Source organism: Monomorium pharaonis, chromosome 1, assembly GCF_013373865.1.
Source record: "Monomorium pharaonis isolate MP-MQ-018 chromosome 1, ASM1337386v2, whole genome shotgun sequence".
Classification (NCBI taxonomy): domain Eukaryota; kingdom Metazoa; phylum Arthropoda; class Insecta; order Hymenoptera; family Formicidae; genus Monomorium; species Monomorium pharaonis.
In genome coordinates this window covers 29,209,545-29,227,857 of record NC_050467.1, presented here as the reverse complement: position 1 = coordinate 29,227,857, position 18,313 = coordinate 29,209,545, and the positions used below count along the sequence as shown (strand labels likewise).

At 40.7% G+C, this 18,313-nt stretch overlaps 2 protein-coding genes across 2 annotated transcripts; one reads left to right on the top strand and one right to left on the bottom strand.

The window, feature by feature from the left end:
• Window positions 1–8: 8 nt before the first annotated feature.
• Window positions 9–7,534, bottom strand: LOC118644097. Its single transcript, XM_036292000.1, has 6 exons — window positions 3,854–7,534; window positions 3,369–3,581; window positions 3,088–3,288; window positions 2,611–2,879; window positions 2,347–2,461; window positions 9–2,259 (listed from the first exon to the last, which is right to left on the bottom strand). The coding sequence occupies exons 2-6, from the start codon at window positions 3,478–3,480 to the stop codon at window positions 2,078–2,080; spliced, it is 879 nt and encodes a 292-aa protein (XP_036147893.1). The 5' UTR covers window positions 3,481–3,581; window positions 3,854–7,534; the 3' UTR covers window positions 9–2,077.
• A 6,723-nt stretch (window positions 7,535–14,257) lies between these two features.
• LOC105838346 (titin homolog) lies at window positions 14,258–17,292 on the top strand. Its single transcript, XM_012683859.2, has 2 exons — window positions 14,258–16,839; window positions 16,896–17,292. Exons 1-2 carry the CDS (start codon window positions 14,258–14,260, stop codon window positions 17,290–17,292), a joined length of 2,979 nt encoding a protein of 992 aa, XP_012539313.2.
• Window positions 17,293–18,313: the final 1,021 nt, after the last annotated feature.

The following is an 18,313-nucleotide window of genomic DNA, read 5'->3' as shown; positions in this document are numbered from 1 at the left end:
TGCCGAGGGGGAGGTGTAACGAGCCGTTATCCGCGACCGGGATAAGCCGGTAAAAACATACGAGGCCGTTACCCTCTACCTCGCGTAGGCACCCCGCTCCTTACTCTCCTGCCCCTTTCGTCATCCTGTGGAGGGTATAAAAACCCTCCACCGATCGAGAAAAGGCAGATCTTCCCGATCAGCGGACTAAGCTGATCGTTTCCTCCAGGTGAAGTGAGCCTGGCCTCCCGGAGCACGGATTGAGTGCGAACCTAACCTAAAATCCCACCGGCACGAAGTGAGTGCCTCCCGAGTCGCGGAGTGAGCGGCGACACACCGACACGATCCTCGTCCCGACCACGAGGTGAGTGGTTCCGCACCACCGCCGGGGACCCCGGAGTGAGGGGATAACCGGCACCGCGAAGATCATCCTCGCGAGATGATCACCGACCGCGCGAACAGCTGATGTCGACAAACAGCTGACTCCGCCGAAGCACGCGCTCCGCCGTCTACCGCACCGCGAGTACCGCGCAGCCGCGCACCGCCGTAGCCAATCACGGGGCCGGGCCGATCGACATAGCGACACTCCGCACGACGCCGGCGCGACCGACGCAAGGGGCCAATCCCGGCACCGTCGCCGCCGACACAGACGCCGCACGGCAGAACGATTCCGCCACGAACGCCGCGATCTGCAAGACCGCCCGCGACCGCCAATAAAACACCGACCGTCACCACGGCCAATCGGAGCACCGTACGCGCTCGCACATCACGACATTCGCGCTACCTGTACATATTAGTTATAAGTTGTTGGAGTAGGGAACCTGTAAATATTAGAATAGGGCATATATTGTAATAACGTAGGGTATTATCGTTATAATAAATCATAGTTAACCGAACGTCATACTCGTCTCTTTATTCACTAAGTCCACCGCCCGGACCCTGAATCCCGCGGCTATCCGCGCTAATAATTTACAAGCACGATTCACGGTTACAACTTTAATCGCATAATAATAAAGTTTTTTTTCGTACAACCTAAAATCACAAATTAGTAAAATAGTCACTTTGAAGTGACTACCTAAGATCACAAATTAATAAAATAGTCACTTTGAAGTAATATGCGATACAATAAGCTTTTTTATATTTAATAATACTGTACTTTAAAAAAAAATTCAGTCTTTAAAAAAACATTTAAAATAACTAATTATTTTGTTAATTTTAATTTGTATAACCTTAACCTTAACCATCTTAAACTAATTATTTGTATCTGTGCGCGCGAAATCGTTTGCCGACGGCAACCGGATGCGCTAGAGGCCGGAACCGCTCAGAATTGAGCGCGGAGGACGTGTTGCGCGAATCCGCGGACTCGCTGGAGGTTCCACAAACACGAATGAAAAACAGGCAGGATTGGTTTTCACAGTCAGAAGCACCATTTATTTCTTAAATAATTAACCATACAATTTGCGCGAATCGCGGAAGACGCGAGCGTGCGGGAACGACGAGTCAATTATGAACGATCGGAAATCTTCGGGTCGAACGGTTGTCCTTTCTGCCTTTAATTGCGCGGCGGATATCTTGCCGGGCGCTTGTCAGGACACCCCAACGGGACGGAGATCTTGAGCGCGAACGAGACCGAAAAACTAATCGCGAGGCAGACGTTCGATCGCGAACACGAGATCACCGTTGCTTCCCGCGACGTCACAACGCACGCCGCGCACTCGCGATTTCGCGACACTTTCACAATATAATAGAAAGATCTTAACTCAAACGTGAATGAGATTCGAAATTGATAATCTAGTCGAGGGATACCCCGAGTAATGAACGTTAGAGAATTGAGAGAGGCTTGGCGATCAAGAGCAGACACAAGACTGACTCAACTTCGCGCCGAAATTCGGTAACGCGCCTTACTCTCCCCCGATATTCGTTGTTAGGAGGTGAAGATCGGGAAAGAGCAAGCAGCTGATCGGCCCGGTACCTCACGCGATCACGGCGTGGACGTGTGAAATCCACGGGTCCACGCTCCGGCTCGGCGAGATGAGATGACGAATTCCCGATAACAATTTCACGACTAGAGACAAATATTTTTGTTTATCGGAAAACATTATGTTAACGTCGAATCCCAAACAGTATCTTTTTTTGATTCTAATAATTGTACTAATTTATTGATAACTTTAAGTTTCTGCTGTCGGTATTGCTCTGTTGCTTCTCTACGTAAACGTTTATCTTCCATTGCTTGTTTTAAATATTCTAATTTCATTTCTTCCACTTGAAGCTTTTGTCGTTCTATTTAAAAATAAAATTGCTGTTATTATAAAAGTAATTTCACTATTTATTTGCAAGAAAACAAAAATAATTTTGTATCAAACTTACTACAATTATGTTTATCATTATTTTCTTTATCTTGTATTTGACCTAATGGAATATTTGATCCTGCCACAGACAATGGAGATACCCACGCTTTGTTATGAAATAACTCATCCAATAACTAATTAACAAAAGAAATTAAAAGTAAAACATATTTAACTAATGTGCATATACAAATAAACAATTTTTATTCTGTAACATTTAAAATTATAAAAATTATAAAAATTTATTATACTTGATATTAAATAAGTAATAGAGGTACAAACTTACTTCATAATGTTCACATGTTTTTCTGTCGTTACCACTCTGGGCATTATGGTCAATGACATATTTATATTTCTTTTTTAGCGAATCCATTTTATTTATGCATTGCTGGACTGTAAAGGTATAACCCTGTAAAGCTAGTAACATTCTTTTGCAAATGTTACTCCAGAACTTCTTATGTGTTATATTTCCAGTAATAAGTAATTCATCGAATTGTTTGTACGAACTTAACAATAGTAAAGTTTGTTTTTCAGACCACTTACAGCGGATAGGTTCTGTAAAAACAATATTAATTCATATTATAAATTATATAAGTTAACAATATAATTCTAATGTAGTATACGTTAAAAAATTACAATAGATATAATAGTAGATGGTATGCATATTTAAAAATGTAACAAACGTGTATAAAAGACATGTATAAAAGAATATTTAAGAAATTCTAATTTTTAATTTTATGTTAAAAAACATATACATATTTACTTTTACTTTTCGTTGAATGAAAGTTGTTTTCTTCATCACTTTCATCAATGTCATCACTGGAATTATGTGACTCATTGACTGAAGAATCCATTAAATTATTAATTAATTTTACATTTCCAGATTTATAATTATGAGTTAATAAATTGTCTTGCTTTAGAGTAGACTTGTGCTGCTCTAACAATTTCGTGGCCAATGCCGTATCTGTAAATATATTTCATAATTATTATATTTATTTATTTTTTTTATTAAAAATAAAATCGAATTAAATAAAGCAAGTTTACCATTTTGTGCTTGATTTCGAATACTCTCGGACACCAATAAATTATAATTCTTTTTTGTCTGTTCATCATAAAGTTGAAGAGAAGTCAATTCTTCACTTTCAGAAGATTGCATACTTGATAAATCATTAACAAAAGTAGTACTTAATGTATTCAAAGACTGATTTGCCACTGACTTTTTATGTTCATTAAATAGCTGCGTAGCAAATCTTATATCTGTAAAAATAAAATAGATAATTATATTTTCTAAATAATCGTAATTAATATTTATTCTTTCATCATATCTCTTAAAAAAAAAACAAAATAAGAAGTAAAAATCATTTTAGTTTATATATTCCATATAGTAGAACATAAATTAATTTTTACAACAGAAATAAGTTTTTTTTAGAAAAATTCTTACAAAATTGTTACTAACAAATATATATTACTAAATATTAAAAAATTTATTATTATATATCAATAAAAGTCATAAAATGCATTTTACATACCTTTTCTTGCCTTCTCAGCAGTTTTTTGAGAAACGTTTATTTCATATATCTCATCACTTTCATCCTGAAGAATCAATTATTCTATATTCTTTTCCATAGTAAGAATTTTTATAAAATTATAAATATTAATAAATACAAAAAGAACTGATCAACAAGTAAATGAGGCTAGTTTTAGGTTAGATTAGGTTATTCGGAATATTCGAGATTTCACTAAACGGGCTGATGCGGAACGATTTTCCGGTAGTTCCGTCAGTTAAGCAGTACCAACCTAACTACCTAAAACTGACGGAGCTTCATCGGAACACACCCCTTATAGTTCATATTTAATAGTTTTATTGTTCGTGTGATATTTACTTTATAATCAGTTTAGTAATAAGATAACCACATATAATAATTACCTTTGTAACCTTAATAAAAAATAGTGTGAACCTACCTTAATAATATTACTTAATAAAATTTAGTTTAAATACTTATATCGTTTAGTTTAGGCATTACGATGCGCATGTACCTTATATTCTAACTCTAGATGCTAACTTTATATATATTTATATACTTACCTTTATAGTTAATTAAACTAACCTAAAACCTTAATTATAACATTTATGTTTAGATTTTGCGTAGAAATAAGCAAAGACAAGCGCAAATTACCATCCTACATAATTTCATAACAAAAGGTCAAGTTTGACAAATTGCACCTAAAATCAACAGGTGGCACTTAAAAGTGCAGTTTTGCCAAACTTCGCCAGATGGCGCTAGAGGCCTAGAATGGGCACAAGGTGGGGGTATCGAGTACTCTGCGGGTGCCGAACACCCAAACCACGCCCGCGAACCCGATTGGCTGGCGACAGCATGGAGGGAATGCGCATACGCCGGGAGTATAAAACGGGGCTCTGCAAAGCCTCTTGAGCTTTTCGCGCCTTGTCTTTCATCGAGGCAACATCCACGTTACGTTTTAACGATATCAAAGGTTTACCCGAATGCGAGTAGGGGAACTTTTCGCGAAAGTTCCGCGGAGTGCGTGACAACTCTCTTCGCGTTATAAATGGTTTATTTCGACTGGCCGAATGCTAGTAGGCCTTGTGTATTAAGTTATAACACATTGTTTAACGAATATTGATAATTATATTTTATGCGAAGCAAACGCGTTAGTTTTAGTTTACCCGTAAACGAGTGTGAATTAAAGCATCGCGACCGGAACATTGTGAATCAAAGAAAATAAATCTTTTGTTAATTTATTAACCAAAGAAACAGTGATTTACTTACCCGTGTTTGATGTTCCTGAATCCGACGAGTGATCCCTGGGAGACCTGACAATAGATCTGTTCTTTAACAACGGGAGACGTAGAGTCAACATACCCTAAATACTTACCTGACGACCGATCCTGTAGAGCAGCAGCGATCCAGCGGTGATCCGGAACCTGGGGGACATCAGCACCTGAAAATAAAAAAGAGAAATAAGTTAGAAAGAGCCTAGGCACAATCCGAGCTAAATAAGCAAACTAGGTTACGTGGAACCTGGGAGGTGAAGGTACATTACCATCCTGACCCACGATTGGGACAACCAGCCTGGAACCAGCGGGGAACACAAAGGAACGTCCCTGCGACTACACCTTGCTTCTTGAAAGGATAAAGGAGCTGGCGACCGTACAGAGACATAATAACATCGATCAAAGGTTAGTGAGTTCGTAAATTTCCAAAGTAAGTTCTTTACCCCATCGATTCCCCGGTGACAACCTAACCTTGAAACCGCCTCCAGGAGGTGGTCGAAAGGAATCTTCCCCGACGCCATCCACGAGCGCGCAGAAGGACGTTACGAGTGCAGCAACCGGTGCAGCTAGCAGCTCAGCTGATCGGGCGGAGACGAGAAGACCTGCAATCAGGTTGGAAAGGTTGCACGAGCGTTCTAAGAAGCGATAAGCGTTCAACGAAGCGCGAAATACGCGGAATTAACGCGTTATATATTAAATTTTTTAAATTCATTTATTTTATAAAATTTCAGTTTTATCTTCTGATAAGTTTAAAAAGTTTATTATTTCTTTTGTTTGACAAAGGGCGTGTGGAACGTCATCAAAGTTTAAATTCGTTTCAAGTAAGCGAAATACGTGATACGCGACATAGTAATAGTTACTGCGTAAACGTCAGATTAAGCGCGAATGCGAGTAGCGCAACTTATTCGTTATTCTATAATTTTTTGATATTAATATTCTTATAATTCCTAGTAATAATAATCTACACACTGGGACGAATCATGCCAAGGCTTGTTATACGCATGCAAGAGTATTTTTACTTACCTTATTAATTATTCTGTTACGCTTAAATATTTCTTTTGTTAACGTACGCGTTGTGCATGTGCTGCGCAGTTGCGTAACCAGTCATTATCTCATTTGCGTTTTGGCATGTATAAGCATATATATATATTTTATATTTTTATAAAGACTTTTATTTAGATAGTAAGTTAGTTTAAAGCAAATAATAAATCCGGTGCCACTGAAAGTGCACCTGGTGCACATAAGCGGTGCACATACATAAATATATAATCGATACGAAGATATCGGCACTTTTCAGTGCCACGAACTGCTCTCGTACTCGCAGCTCGAGCGACACAGCTCGAATGATACCATTGGCTCAATTCCGAGTGGAGGGGAGCGAAGACAGGCACGTCTCCGAGGATTGGCCAGACCAGCTAAGCGATCGATACCAGCAGGGGGGCGAGTTCCTATTCGACGAAGACCACGGAGGGAACGACGCTGCAGCGGGATTGGTCGAGCAGAGCGAGCGAGCGAACGAAACTCTCTCATTGGCGGAGGGAGTCGAGCGGGGAGACTGCGTGAATAAAACCGTGCGACGCGTGCTCCCACCAACGATTTTTCGTGATTCTCTCAACGCGAACACATCGTCGTGTGTTACGAGAGATTCCCGCGATTTTGTACGCGACTCGGGCGTGTAAGTTGTGCGCGCAAAACAACGAGTGCTACACCGTTCCGCGGGCGACGCGCCGCGTTACCAAGGGCGTAATTGATTCACGATTCGCGAAGTCGACGCTGTCGAATGTAAGTGCGCGAGACATTAAAAAGCGAAGCGAGCGACGTGAAACATAACCTCGCGTTTGTACGCGAAATACCAAAGGTCGCTGAATGCGAGTAGGCGACGTTACGTGAGCGATCCAAGATATTCCTCGCGTTAAGTTACACACCGGACAAAACTGTGAATAAGCGTCGCGTTCGGGAGATTTGTGATACACACAGAGAGACATATTAACGAACATCCGAACACGAATGTGAAGTGAAGCGACGCGGACGGAAGACTGTTATAGTGGTTAAGTTTTTCAATAAATTTTATTGTGTGTTACAAACAAAAACATTGTTTCAAACTTTCGTGATTAACCTGCTACGTTCTTGCACGAAATCCTGATTCGTATATTCCTGTTGAATCTGAAAATAAAGAAAGGGAATTAGACTACGTTCAGTGAAAATAAATTAGTTGAAAAGATACTTACCTGGTGATATCCTGTGAACTGCGACGATCCTGGGTGAGGCGGTGATCCGACGACAGGCGATGAGACGATCCTGAGGGAAGGCGGTGATCCGACGGCAGCAGCGAAACCTGAAACAAAAGGATTATCAGTGATTAAAAGTTCTTCCTTGCCTCTGGGAGGTTAAAGAGGCTGGCGACCAGTGTAGAGACACGATCAACAATCATCGTAAAAGGTTTGAGCACGCTCATTACTCTCGGTCAATAATTTTCCAACGCTCGGGTCCGGTTACAGTAGAAGGGGCACTTTTCTTTCCGTTCTTATCTAAGGGTTTGTAAATTTGGTAACGAAGTCCGATGCCCGGTTCCTTGGGTGTAAACACAACCACAACACCCCCCACCCTTTCACACGAAACGTGGCGACCGTGACAGGACCTGACTCGACTACATCAGTGAATCGCGAGTGATCTCGATTAAAACGATTCCGTGGTTTTAGATAGATCAGGTGGTAGGATCGGAAACCGAAAGAGTGTCGCGTGACGAAATATAGCGCGATATCCTCGATCCGACGGAACTAGTGAAACGACAAAATGAGTGATAGCGAACGCGAAACCGTTGAGCGGGATTACACCAAACCATTGGTGCAACATACCCCGTCAAAGAAGCAAGCGTGTGACGAACGACAAACGCGGTCTAAGACAAAGGTAGCGACGGAAAGCGCGAAACAGAGCGTACCCGAAGCGAGTGTCGATAGCATAAATAGAATAATCGCCGAAAACGAAGTTCTCAAGAAACGACTCAAACAAAGCGAAATAATGCGCGAGCGTGAGACTAGTAGTTTAAAAAGCGATGAACTCGTACTGTGTCTAGCTGAAATTCGTTCGAGGTTACAGAGCCTTGAAACGCGTGAACAACAGAGCGCGGAGAAGACCGAAGGCGCGAGCTCAAATGAAAATAACGTTCCGCTAACGAGGTCGAACAACGACGCACTGACGCGTATTGTGCCGAGTAATCGAGACGACAATGCTTTGATACACGCGAGATTACCGAAGGGAGGCTGGTTAAAGAATCCGTTTGACGAATTACGATTCTATGGTAAGACCGATGCCCAAAATCCGGTTAAATTTATCAAACGTTTCGAAAAAATCGCATCGTACGAGGAAATAGACGAGCGTGACCAATTATATTTTTTCGGGCGTTGTATGCGCGGAAACGCATTGAACTGGTTTGACGTGCGCGAACCTGAAGATATCGAGGAGGCGAAAACGCTTTTCATAGATTATTTTTGGGGCGACGAGAATCAGGCTCGATTTCGCGAAAATATTTATACGGGAACGTATAAAGAAAGCGAGAAATTATCCATGGCTGAATACGCACTCGACATGGCAAAAAAAGCTAAAAATTTGAACCCACCTATGACCGAAGCCGAGATCATACGAAACGTTAAACGACATTTCGGTAGAGACGTAGCGAGGGAAATAAGACCAACGACGGTCAAAAATGTAGAAGAATTCGTTAAATTACTTGACGAACTTGACTACGAGAAGCAACGTAGCAAGCAAATAAAAGCGCGAGAAGATGCCTCGAAATCACAAGCGGTGAATAAAAACATAAGATCTCAATCGCGAGGGAAATTCGTGAAACCAGTAGCGAAGGAAAACCGGGAAGTTAGTAAACAAGCGGACTTGTCGCGACGACAAGAGACGGTCGAAAACAAGCGCTCATACGAAGCGAGCGTCGATCGCGAGACGAGTCGAAGGACAAAAACAGAACCGCGTAAACAGTACCGGAACAATGGGGCTAGAGACGCGTATGATAAAAATAAATCGCGATACGACAAAACACAGTCGGGACGCATAGACAAAGTTTCTGAATCGGAAAGCGAAGCTGAAGTTGCTGGTAAAGAACTTGTTCTTTATGATAGGCAAACCGCGAAAAGGGCGTTAAGAGAACAACGAGACGCGAGAAGAAGAAACGTAAATACGGAAATTAAATTTTCACGAACGCCAGAAATGAAACGGAACTAAAGCGGAAAGTAGCAGCAATAAACTCGTCTGATAAAAAAACCGAGATCGGGAACGAAAGTGAAAATAATGATATAAGCGACGCGGACGAAAAAAATGTAGCTATTATTCGCACGAGGGAAGTCTTGTCGGATGTAGAAGAGGTGTCGAATCAAGATCAGAGCGCGGATTCAGGGAAACCCAAGCCTTACGTGAGGGTGGACATAGGTAATATTCGTATAAAAGCTTTGATCGACACAGGGGCACAAATTTTGGCAATGACAAAAGACCTCTACGATAGGCTTATTTCGGAAGCGGCCGACATGCGTGTGATACCAATAAGACAATTCGTGCTAAGAGGCGCTTTTGGCGATAAAGGACAACCGATAGCAAACCGCGTACAAACAGAGTTCAGTATAGATAACCTAAAATACGTACACGAGTTTTACGTTGTTAAAAACCTCTCATATGAATTAATATTAGGAATCGACTTTCTCTCGGATCAAGCAGCGACATTGCAATGCGGCGAGGGACAATTTAAAGTCAAATTCAATCACGCGAAATCAAACAACGACGGCGACGAACGTAATCAGATTAACGCATTAACCCTTTGCGGCACACATTTTTCTATTAATCGGATTTTTATGAAAATTGGTGTAGAAAGGTTTTTAGGGTTGCTGATTACGAATCTGCCATCAGATTTCAACGATTCTTTTTCAAAATGGCGGATCAATATGGCAAGTCATGATTTTGATTATTTTTTATCGATTTTTTATGGAAATTGATATACAGAAATTTTTCAGAACGTTGATTACGAATCTGTCATCAGATTTCAACGATTATTTTTCAAAATGGCGGATCCAATATGGCAGCTCACGATTTCGAGTATTTTTTATCGGTTTTTTATAAAAATTGGTATACAGGGATTTTTCAGAACGCTGATTACGAATCCACCATCAGATTTCGACGATTTTTTTTTAAATGGCGAATCCAATTTGGCGATTTACGATTTTGAGTATTTTTATAGGTTTTTAATGGAAATTGATATATTGAATTTTCTAGGGTCGGAATATTGAAAAATTTCGGACTTTCTTACTTTTTTTTTACAAAAACAGATGTACAGAACTAGCTTTTTTAGGTTGATGTGTAGGTCATCAGATTTTTGAAATTCAAATATGGAAAATTTCAAATAATGGGTGATAAAAAATGTTTTTTTTTTTTGAGATTTTATATTTTTTCATTTTTTCGACAATGGTACATAGAACATAAAATTTTTTCATAAAAGAAACCGCACTTAGTTTACTTCAGAGACATGAACGTGGACGTGGCGGTTATTGTCTCCATTTTCTTTTTTTTGTATTTTTGTATTTTACAATTTTTTTTTACTTTTTTTATTTTTTCCCACAATTTACTTTTTTTATTACAGTTAGCACAGCAAATCAATTTTTATATTCGTAATCAGCATTTTGAAAAATCCCTGTATACCAATTTCCATAAAAAACCGATAAAAAATACTCAAAATCATAAATCGCCATATTGGATTCGCCATTAAAAAAAAATCGCCTAAATCTGATGGTGGATTCGTAATCAGCGACCCAAAAAACCTCTGTATACTGATTTTCGCAGCTTCATGATTCTTCCTTCTTTCTGACATACATTTTTTGTAAAAACCACACACTTTTTTTCACTTTATTTATTTATATAACAAAATTAACTAATGATAAAGGAAAATTATATCTTACTAAATATTACTAAGACTCTTATTAAAGTAAAATTACAAAAAAAAAGTAATAAATTACAGTATTTGGTGTCCAAAAAATTAAAGAAATGACTTCAAGATAGGTGGTCGATATATCGACCACCGTGCCGCAAAGGGTTAAACGCGGAAGATGCGGCGGCGCTTGTTGAAAAATTGAAAAATAAATTTAATATTTTGTTCGAGGATAAAATCGGGTGTGTGACGCATTACGAACATCACATTGACGTAAAAACAGATAGGGCATATAAAGCTAAAACCTATCCTATTGCGGATAAACATCGCGAAGCGGTCCGAAGTCACATAATTGAACTCGAAAACGAAGGCATAGTTAAACGCGAAGCGACACAATATATAAATCCGTTAGTTGTCGTAGTTAAGAAATCGGGTGAGATACGTCTGTGTTTAGATGCACGTGAATTAAACAAGCGAATGACGAACGATCACGATCAACCCCCGACGATCGATGAAGTATTTCGTAGAATCGGTAGTAGGAAATTTTTTACAACGCTTGATGTTGCTAAAGCATTTTGGCAAATTCCGTTAGACAATGAAAGTGCAAAATTCACGGGTTTCTTATTCGATAATCAGACTTACGTGTTCAAGAGGTTACCTTTTGGATTGAAGACAGCAGGAGCATCATTTACTAGAGCCATACGTAAAGCACTGGGAAATGATTGCGACTCATTCACCATCGTGTACCTCGACGATATTTTAATAGCCTCAAATACCCTCGAAGAACATCTGAAACATATAAATTTTGTATTAGAAAAACTCGAAAGAGTTGGCTTTAGATTAAACGCGGATAAGTGCGAGTTTCTTAGAAACGAAATTAAATTTCTCGGTCATACGTTCGATGAAATAACAGCCGAGATGAATGAGGATACAAAATCTGCGATAAAAAATTTTGCGCGTCCAAAGAATAAGAAAGGGGTGCAAGCATTTTTAGGTCTCGTTAATTGGGATCGACGTTTTATCAAAGGCCTCGCGGAAATGACTAAACCACTCGAACGATTATTACGAAAAGACGTCAAGTTCGAATGGAACGCGGAAGAACAGAAGGCATTTAACGCGATAAAATTAGCTTTCGACGAAGCAGAAAAGCTTTTTGTAATTAAAGCTGATCGAAAATTTGGAATATTTGTAGATGCGTCTAAATATGGATTAGGGGCGAGACTTTATCAATTTCGACACTCGGAGTCGGATAAAAAATATACCATCGCGTACGCGAGCAGATCGTTAAAAGGTGCTGAACTAAATTACACGGTGACAGAGGTGGAATGCCTAGCGCTTGTGTGGGCGCTTAAAAAATGGCATACTACGTTGCTGGGTAGGAAAATACGCGTACACTGACCATAGAGCTCTAAAGTTTTTAAAGTCGAGTTCCGCCGACAGTAATCGCATCGCGAGATGGATTTCGTTCTTAAACGAATTCGATCTCGAAATACAACACGTTCCGGGAAAAGAAAATATCGTAGCGGACACATTATCGCGCGATAATATAGAGAACGGATACGCGAAGAAAATTAACAATACGAAAATGATAGCGTCAATAGATCATCCTAATGATGATGCTGAAACTCAAGAGTGGGTAGAATTCCTGATACAAGCGCAGAGGGAGTGTCATGACACGCAACTTAAAGTGTACGAACAACCGAATCGTTACGTGATTAGAGACGATCTAGTTAGAGTTAATACCGATGACGGAGAGCGAGTCGTTGTGCCAAACCATGTTAGATGGCAGCTAATTGCGAAGTTGCATAAATACATCTTGCACTTTGGTACTGATAAGACGGTGGGATTCGCGAAACGTTATTTCAGTATTAGCGGTGTAGAGAAAATTGCACGAGATGTGGTAGCGTCGTGTAACGTCTGCCAAGCCACAAAGTACTACACGCGTGCAACTCGTGGTACTGAATATTACGATTTACCTGAGAAACCAGGGCAAGTCGTGTTACTCGATATATTCGGGCCATTACCTCAATCGCTTAAGGGAAATAAATATATACTCGTAATAATGGATCAGTTTTCTAAACTTACGAAATTCTATAACATGCCGAACCAACGTTTAGATACGATCTTAGATAGGTTGCAGCTCGATTTTTTCAACGACGTCGGTATACCGCGTACGATCTTAACAGACAATGGCGGGCAATTTATTACCGAGCGTTGGAAACAATTCGCGAATGAAATGGGTATAGCGTTGCGAAAAACCTCTCCCTACAACCCTCAATCTAATCCTGTTGAGAGAGTTATGCGTGAAATCGGACGCATTATACGTGTCTACGCATACGAGCGACAGGTGCGATAGGATCAAATCGTGCAACGAGCGGAGCATACCATTAACAATACCGTGCATGCGAGTACTGGATGTACGCCTGCCGAACTCCATGAGGGCCACCAAAGTCCGTTGACGATCGACGAACGCCTGAAACCGCGGAGAAGTGAAGAGGAGGAGACCGTGAGGGCAAACATTAACAATAAAATCGTCCAAGCAACGGAGGTTCTCAAACGAATGGCTACGAAGAGGAAAGCACAAACGGACAAGAGTGAGGAAGCTAAACCTTTCGAAGAGGGTGACAAAGTTTGGATTAAACTACACCGGAGGAGCGATGCTTCACGAAGACTCACGAGAAAAATCCATTTGGTATATGACGGTCCTTACAAGATCGTAAGCATTATACGTCCTAACGCATATCTGATCGCTGACGAAGATAATCAAACGATAGGCGTATATAATGCTAGACAGCTTAAACCACATCGTGAACCAAAGCTAAAAGACCTGATGATAATCTCGACGATCGAGAAGAAACGTAAGATCGAAAGTGACGAACAAGATCACACGAGAAATCAGAGGGCGAAGAAAAGTGCAAAACGTTCAGAAAAAGAAGCTACTGTAGGGATAAGTATGAATGTTATCACGCACGTGGCGTAATTAAATTAAGATCGTGTGAGGGATCGTCGCACGGAAGTCCCTACGACTTCCGTGTGTTACCGGGGTAAATAACAGGACGCTGGAGTCAACGGTAACAACGTTTATTAGAACGGAGTAAAGATGTTACGGAGCACGCCGGTAAGGCATGTAGCGGAGCGCGAGACCAATGGCGGACTGTCTTCCCGCCGGAAGAAGAAGGACCCACAGCGCCACGACGGCACGGGTCATGCGTAACATAGATGCGCGTAGCTAGTCGCCACACTACTATAAATATGATAGAGCTCGAAGAACAAGAAAAAATAATAACTTCGGGGCGAAGACAGTCTAGATACATTTATGCGAAGGAAAGCAGCCCTAGTAGAAGTCGAAACCTGAGGGAAAACTCCGAGACAGTGGAAGCAACGAAATCTACTCAGAATATCTCGCGTCGACGAAAACAGCTGATTAGCGAGAAAGGGATGAGACACATCTCTAGAATCACAAAACTCTTATCGGGAAATACACAAGCACACCATGTCATGGGCCGAGTTGAGGACATCCGTATGAATATTATCATGGATACACGAGGGGAGTTTAACGTGATAACTACCAAGGCGATCGAGATGATAAAAGAGACAGGAAAGCTGCTGAAACGAACCACGCAGTCAAAGGAAATTCCTGCGTATTTGAAACGAGAGAGGTGGACCAGAATTGAAGCAGTTCAAGTCCGTACTCAAGTATTTGGAAGAACTATTCAGATAGAAGCAATGGAGTTGGAAGGTGACGAAGCCTGCGTAATCCTGGCACGAAACGCTAGAAAACAACTAGCTGACAAGATCCGGGGAGCAACGAATGAAACATCTCCGAAACCAAGAGTCGCAGAAACTAAAAACAAGCGAGATACTAGTTATATAAATATACAAGAATCATTAGATAATCTCGAGAAAACATTAGATGATCTCGAAAAAGGCGATATGATAAAATCAAAATCAACGATGCAACGCTCGAAACGAAATTTGGATCTTAGACAATGTGAGCCTGACGAAGAAAAGGAAATTAATAAGTCAGAGGAACAACAGTCAGAACGAAAACCTTTACCAGTAAAGAAAAGCTTCTATAAATTACAAAACGAAAACAAATTCAAAGGGCGACATACAAATGAAAAGGGAAACAAACATATAACACCCTTGGCAAGCCCGGACAACTCAGAAAATTCTAGTGGAAGCGTCGAAGTAACCAACGAACACGTTGTGAGGCCGGTAGGAGAGAAGACGATACCAAAAAATCGCGTAATCCATCAGGAAAAACCCCTAAAACTTACCTGCATTGAGATAAGCGGAGTATCGGAGAAGGAAGACCAAGCAACGACGTCAAAAGGGCGAAACGACAAGTACACAATCGAAACAACAGCGCATACTGAAAGAAATAACGCAAAAATAAAGCGAAAACGAAATCAAAGCAGTCCATGCGTAGAGGATGAAAAGTTAGCAAAAAAGCTAAAAGAGTGTAACGGAGTGCAGACGGTGCCACCCAAAAGTGCAGATAATCTGAAAACCTGCAATGATACTCAAGAACACTCAAAACATATTGAAACATTAAACTATTCGATTACGAAACATGAAGACTCATCGGAAGACGACATTGACGTCGTGAAAATCTCAAATGAATCAAAGGAAACTATAAAATTAAGTGGCGATGAAACGAGACAATCACCGATTCTCAATAGACATCATGCAAACGTATCTATAAACTCTTCAGACGAAACAAGAGATATAGACTCGGATTTAGTAATATCAGATAATGAAGAAGTCATTATCGTACAAGATGACGAAAATGCGAAATATCGCGTTATGAAAATAAATCCAAATCATAATACTAACAAATGGTTTGTGAAACTAAAATCAAGGCTTTACGAACACCTTGAACCGAGCTTAACACGCAAAAGATACGATTGGAGGAGCGGTCATGAGGCAGAGCCAATTAGCGACGCCGAGCGGTCGGACGACCCCAACCAATCAGAGCCACTGAGCCAGAACAGCCATGATACTATAAAGAGACGCCACGTGGAGAGACAACGAGCACATGTGATTGAGCGGTCGACGAGACAACATCGTGATCGACAGTTACGCGAATTCGTTAAGTGTAAGAAACACAGTGCAGTTAGTGAAATAGCAGGAAAGAGAAAGAGAGAAAGAGAAATGGAGTTCGAGACGGAAGAGCGTAAGGCTCTGAAACGAGCAACAGCTAGCGTTCTTTATGAACGACTCAGAGAACGAAAACGAAGAAGAATCGAGTATCTTAAAAGTATTACTTATGATAATAAGGCATCTCAGGAAAACATGGAGCCTGAGCAAATCGAAGAGCTGTTAAAACAAGACGAACAAGAAGCTCGTAAATTATACGAGACTTTTAAGAAGAAAAATGACGATGCTGTCACAGCAGATCCATGCGTGGATATTTCTGACATAAGAGTCAACAATAGAATCATAGCGAAAATCAAGACAATGGTCAACATCGAGATGATCGAAGGTCATTCCAAGCTCGAGATACCACCAACACGTATAGTAATCGAGATTATAGACGGACAGATTACGATCAAGTCAAGAGAGTGTGGAAAATTCACAGATGAGGAACAACCTAACCTCAAAAGTATAGATACTGTGACTACACAAGCGAACGAAGAACAACAAGACATTGACGAAACACAAACATACGAAGACGAAACAGACACACAAAACAACGAAACACAAACATGCAAAGGTGAAACAAACATACAAGACGAACAAACAGAGACACAAAAACAAATAGAAAACTCTGACAAAGACAACACAGAAATAGATATGCAAGTAACATATCCGAAAATATAAAAACACAGAGACGAACACCTAAAATTATTAGGATTGAAAATCCTAAAGTTCTATCTGTGACAAGAAAGAAGAAATCTTGTGTATTCCAATCTACAGGAAGCCAAGTGCACGAAGAGCTTAAAGTGCATAAAAAGAAAGCAAAGCCTCTCGAATCAGACGAATCAGAGGAGGAGACGGAGACATCACCGACACCATCAGGAAAGGAGCGTAAATCACCCTCCAAGTCTGATTTATCTCCTTTGGCCGGGGTGATGAAACCGCCTCCAGGAGGTGGTCGAAAGGAATCTTCCCCGACGCCATCCACGAGCGCGCAGAAGGACGTTACGAGTGCAGCAACCGGTGCAGCTAGCAGCTCAGCTGATCGGGCGGAGACGAGAAGACCTGCAATCAGGTTGGAAAGGTTGCACGAGCGTTCTAAGAAGCGATAAGCGTTCAACGAAGCGCGAAATACGCGGAATTAACGCGTTATATATTAAATTTTTTAAATTCATTTATTTTATAAAATTTCAGTTTTATCTTCTGATAAGTTTAAAAAGTTTATTATTTCTTTTGTTTGACAAAGGGCGTGTGGAACGTCATCAAAGTTTAAATTCGTTTCAAGTAAGCGAAATACGTGATACGCGACATAGTAATAGTTACTGCGTAAACGTCAGATTAAGCGCGAATGCGAGTAGCGCAACTTATTCGTTATTCTATAATTTTTTGATATTAATATTCTTATAATTCCTAGTAATAATAATCTACACACTGGGACGAATCATGCCAAGGCTTGTTATACGCATGCAAGAGTATTTTTACTTACCTTATTAATTATTCTGTTACGCTTAAATATTTCTTTTGTTAACGTACGCGTTGTGCATGTGCTGCGCAGTTGCGTAACCAGTCATTATCTCATTTGCGTTTTGGCATGTATAAGCATATATATATATTTTATATTTTTATAAAGACTTTTATTTAGATAGTAAGTTAGTTTAAAGCAAATAATAAATCCGGTGCCACTGAAAGTGCACCTGGTGCACATAAGCGGTGCACATACATAAATATATAATCGATACGAAGATATCGGCACTTTTCAGTGCCACGAACTGCTCTCGTACTCGCAGCTCGAGCGACACAGCTCGAATGATACCATTGGCTCAATTCCGAGTGGAGGGGAGCGAAGACAGGCACGTCTCCGAGGATTGGCCAGACCAGCTAAGCGATCGATACCAGCAGGGGGGCGAGTTCCTATTCGACGAAGACCACGGAGGGAACGACGCTGCAGCGGGATTGGTCGAGCAGAGCGAGCGAGCGAACGAAACTCTCTCATTGGCGGAGGGAGTCGAGCGGGGAGACTGCGTGAATAAAACCGTGCGACGCGTGCTCCCACCAACGATTTTTCGTGATTCTCTCAACGCGAACACATCGTCGTGTGTTACGAGAGATTCCCGCGATTTTGTACGCGACTCG

What these genes read in the sequence shown, in the direction of transcription:
- LOC118644097 (XM_036292000.1), bottom strand. Translation starts at nt 3,480, where the DNA reads ATGCAATCTTCTGAAAGTGAAGAATTGACTTCTCTTCAACTTTATGAT. An exon ending in AAACATGTGAACATTATGAA is followed by an intron (nt 2,462 to 2,610) that starts GTAAGTTTGTAC and finishes TTTGTTAATTAG; the next exon opens with TTATTGGATGAGTTATTTCA. An exon ending in TAATGATAAACATAATTGTA is followed by an intron (nt 2,260 to 2,346) that starts GTAAGTTTGATA and finishes ATTTTTAAATAG; the next exon opens with AACGACAAAAGCTTCAAGTG.
- LOC105838346 (XM_012683859.2), top strand. Translation starts at nt 14,258, where the DNA reads ATGCGCGTAGCTAGTCGCCACACTACTATAAATATGATAGAGCTCGAA. An exon ending in GACAACACAGAAATAGATAT is followed by an intron (nt 16,840 to 16,895) that starts GCAAGTAACATA and finishes TAAAATTATTAG; the next exon opens with GATTGAAAATCCTAAAGTTC.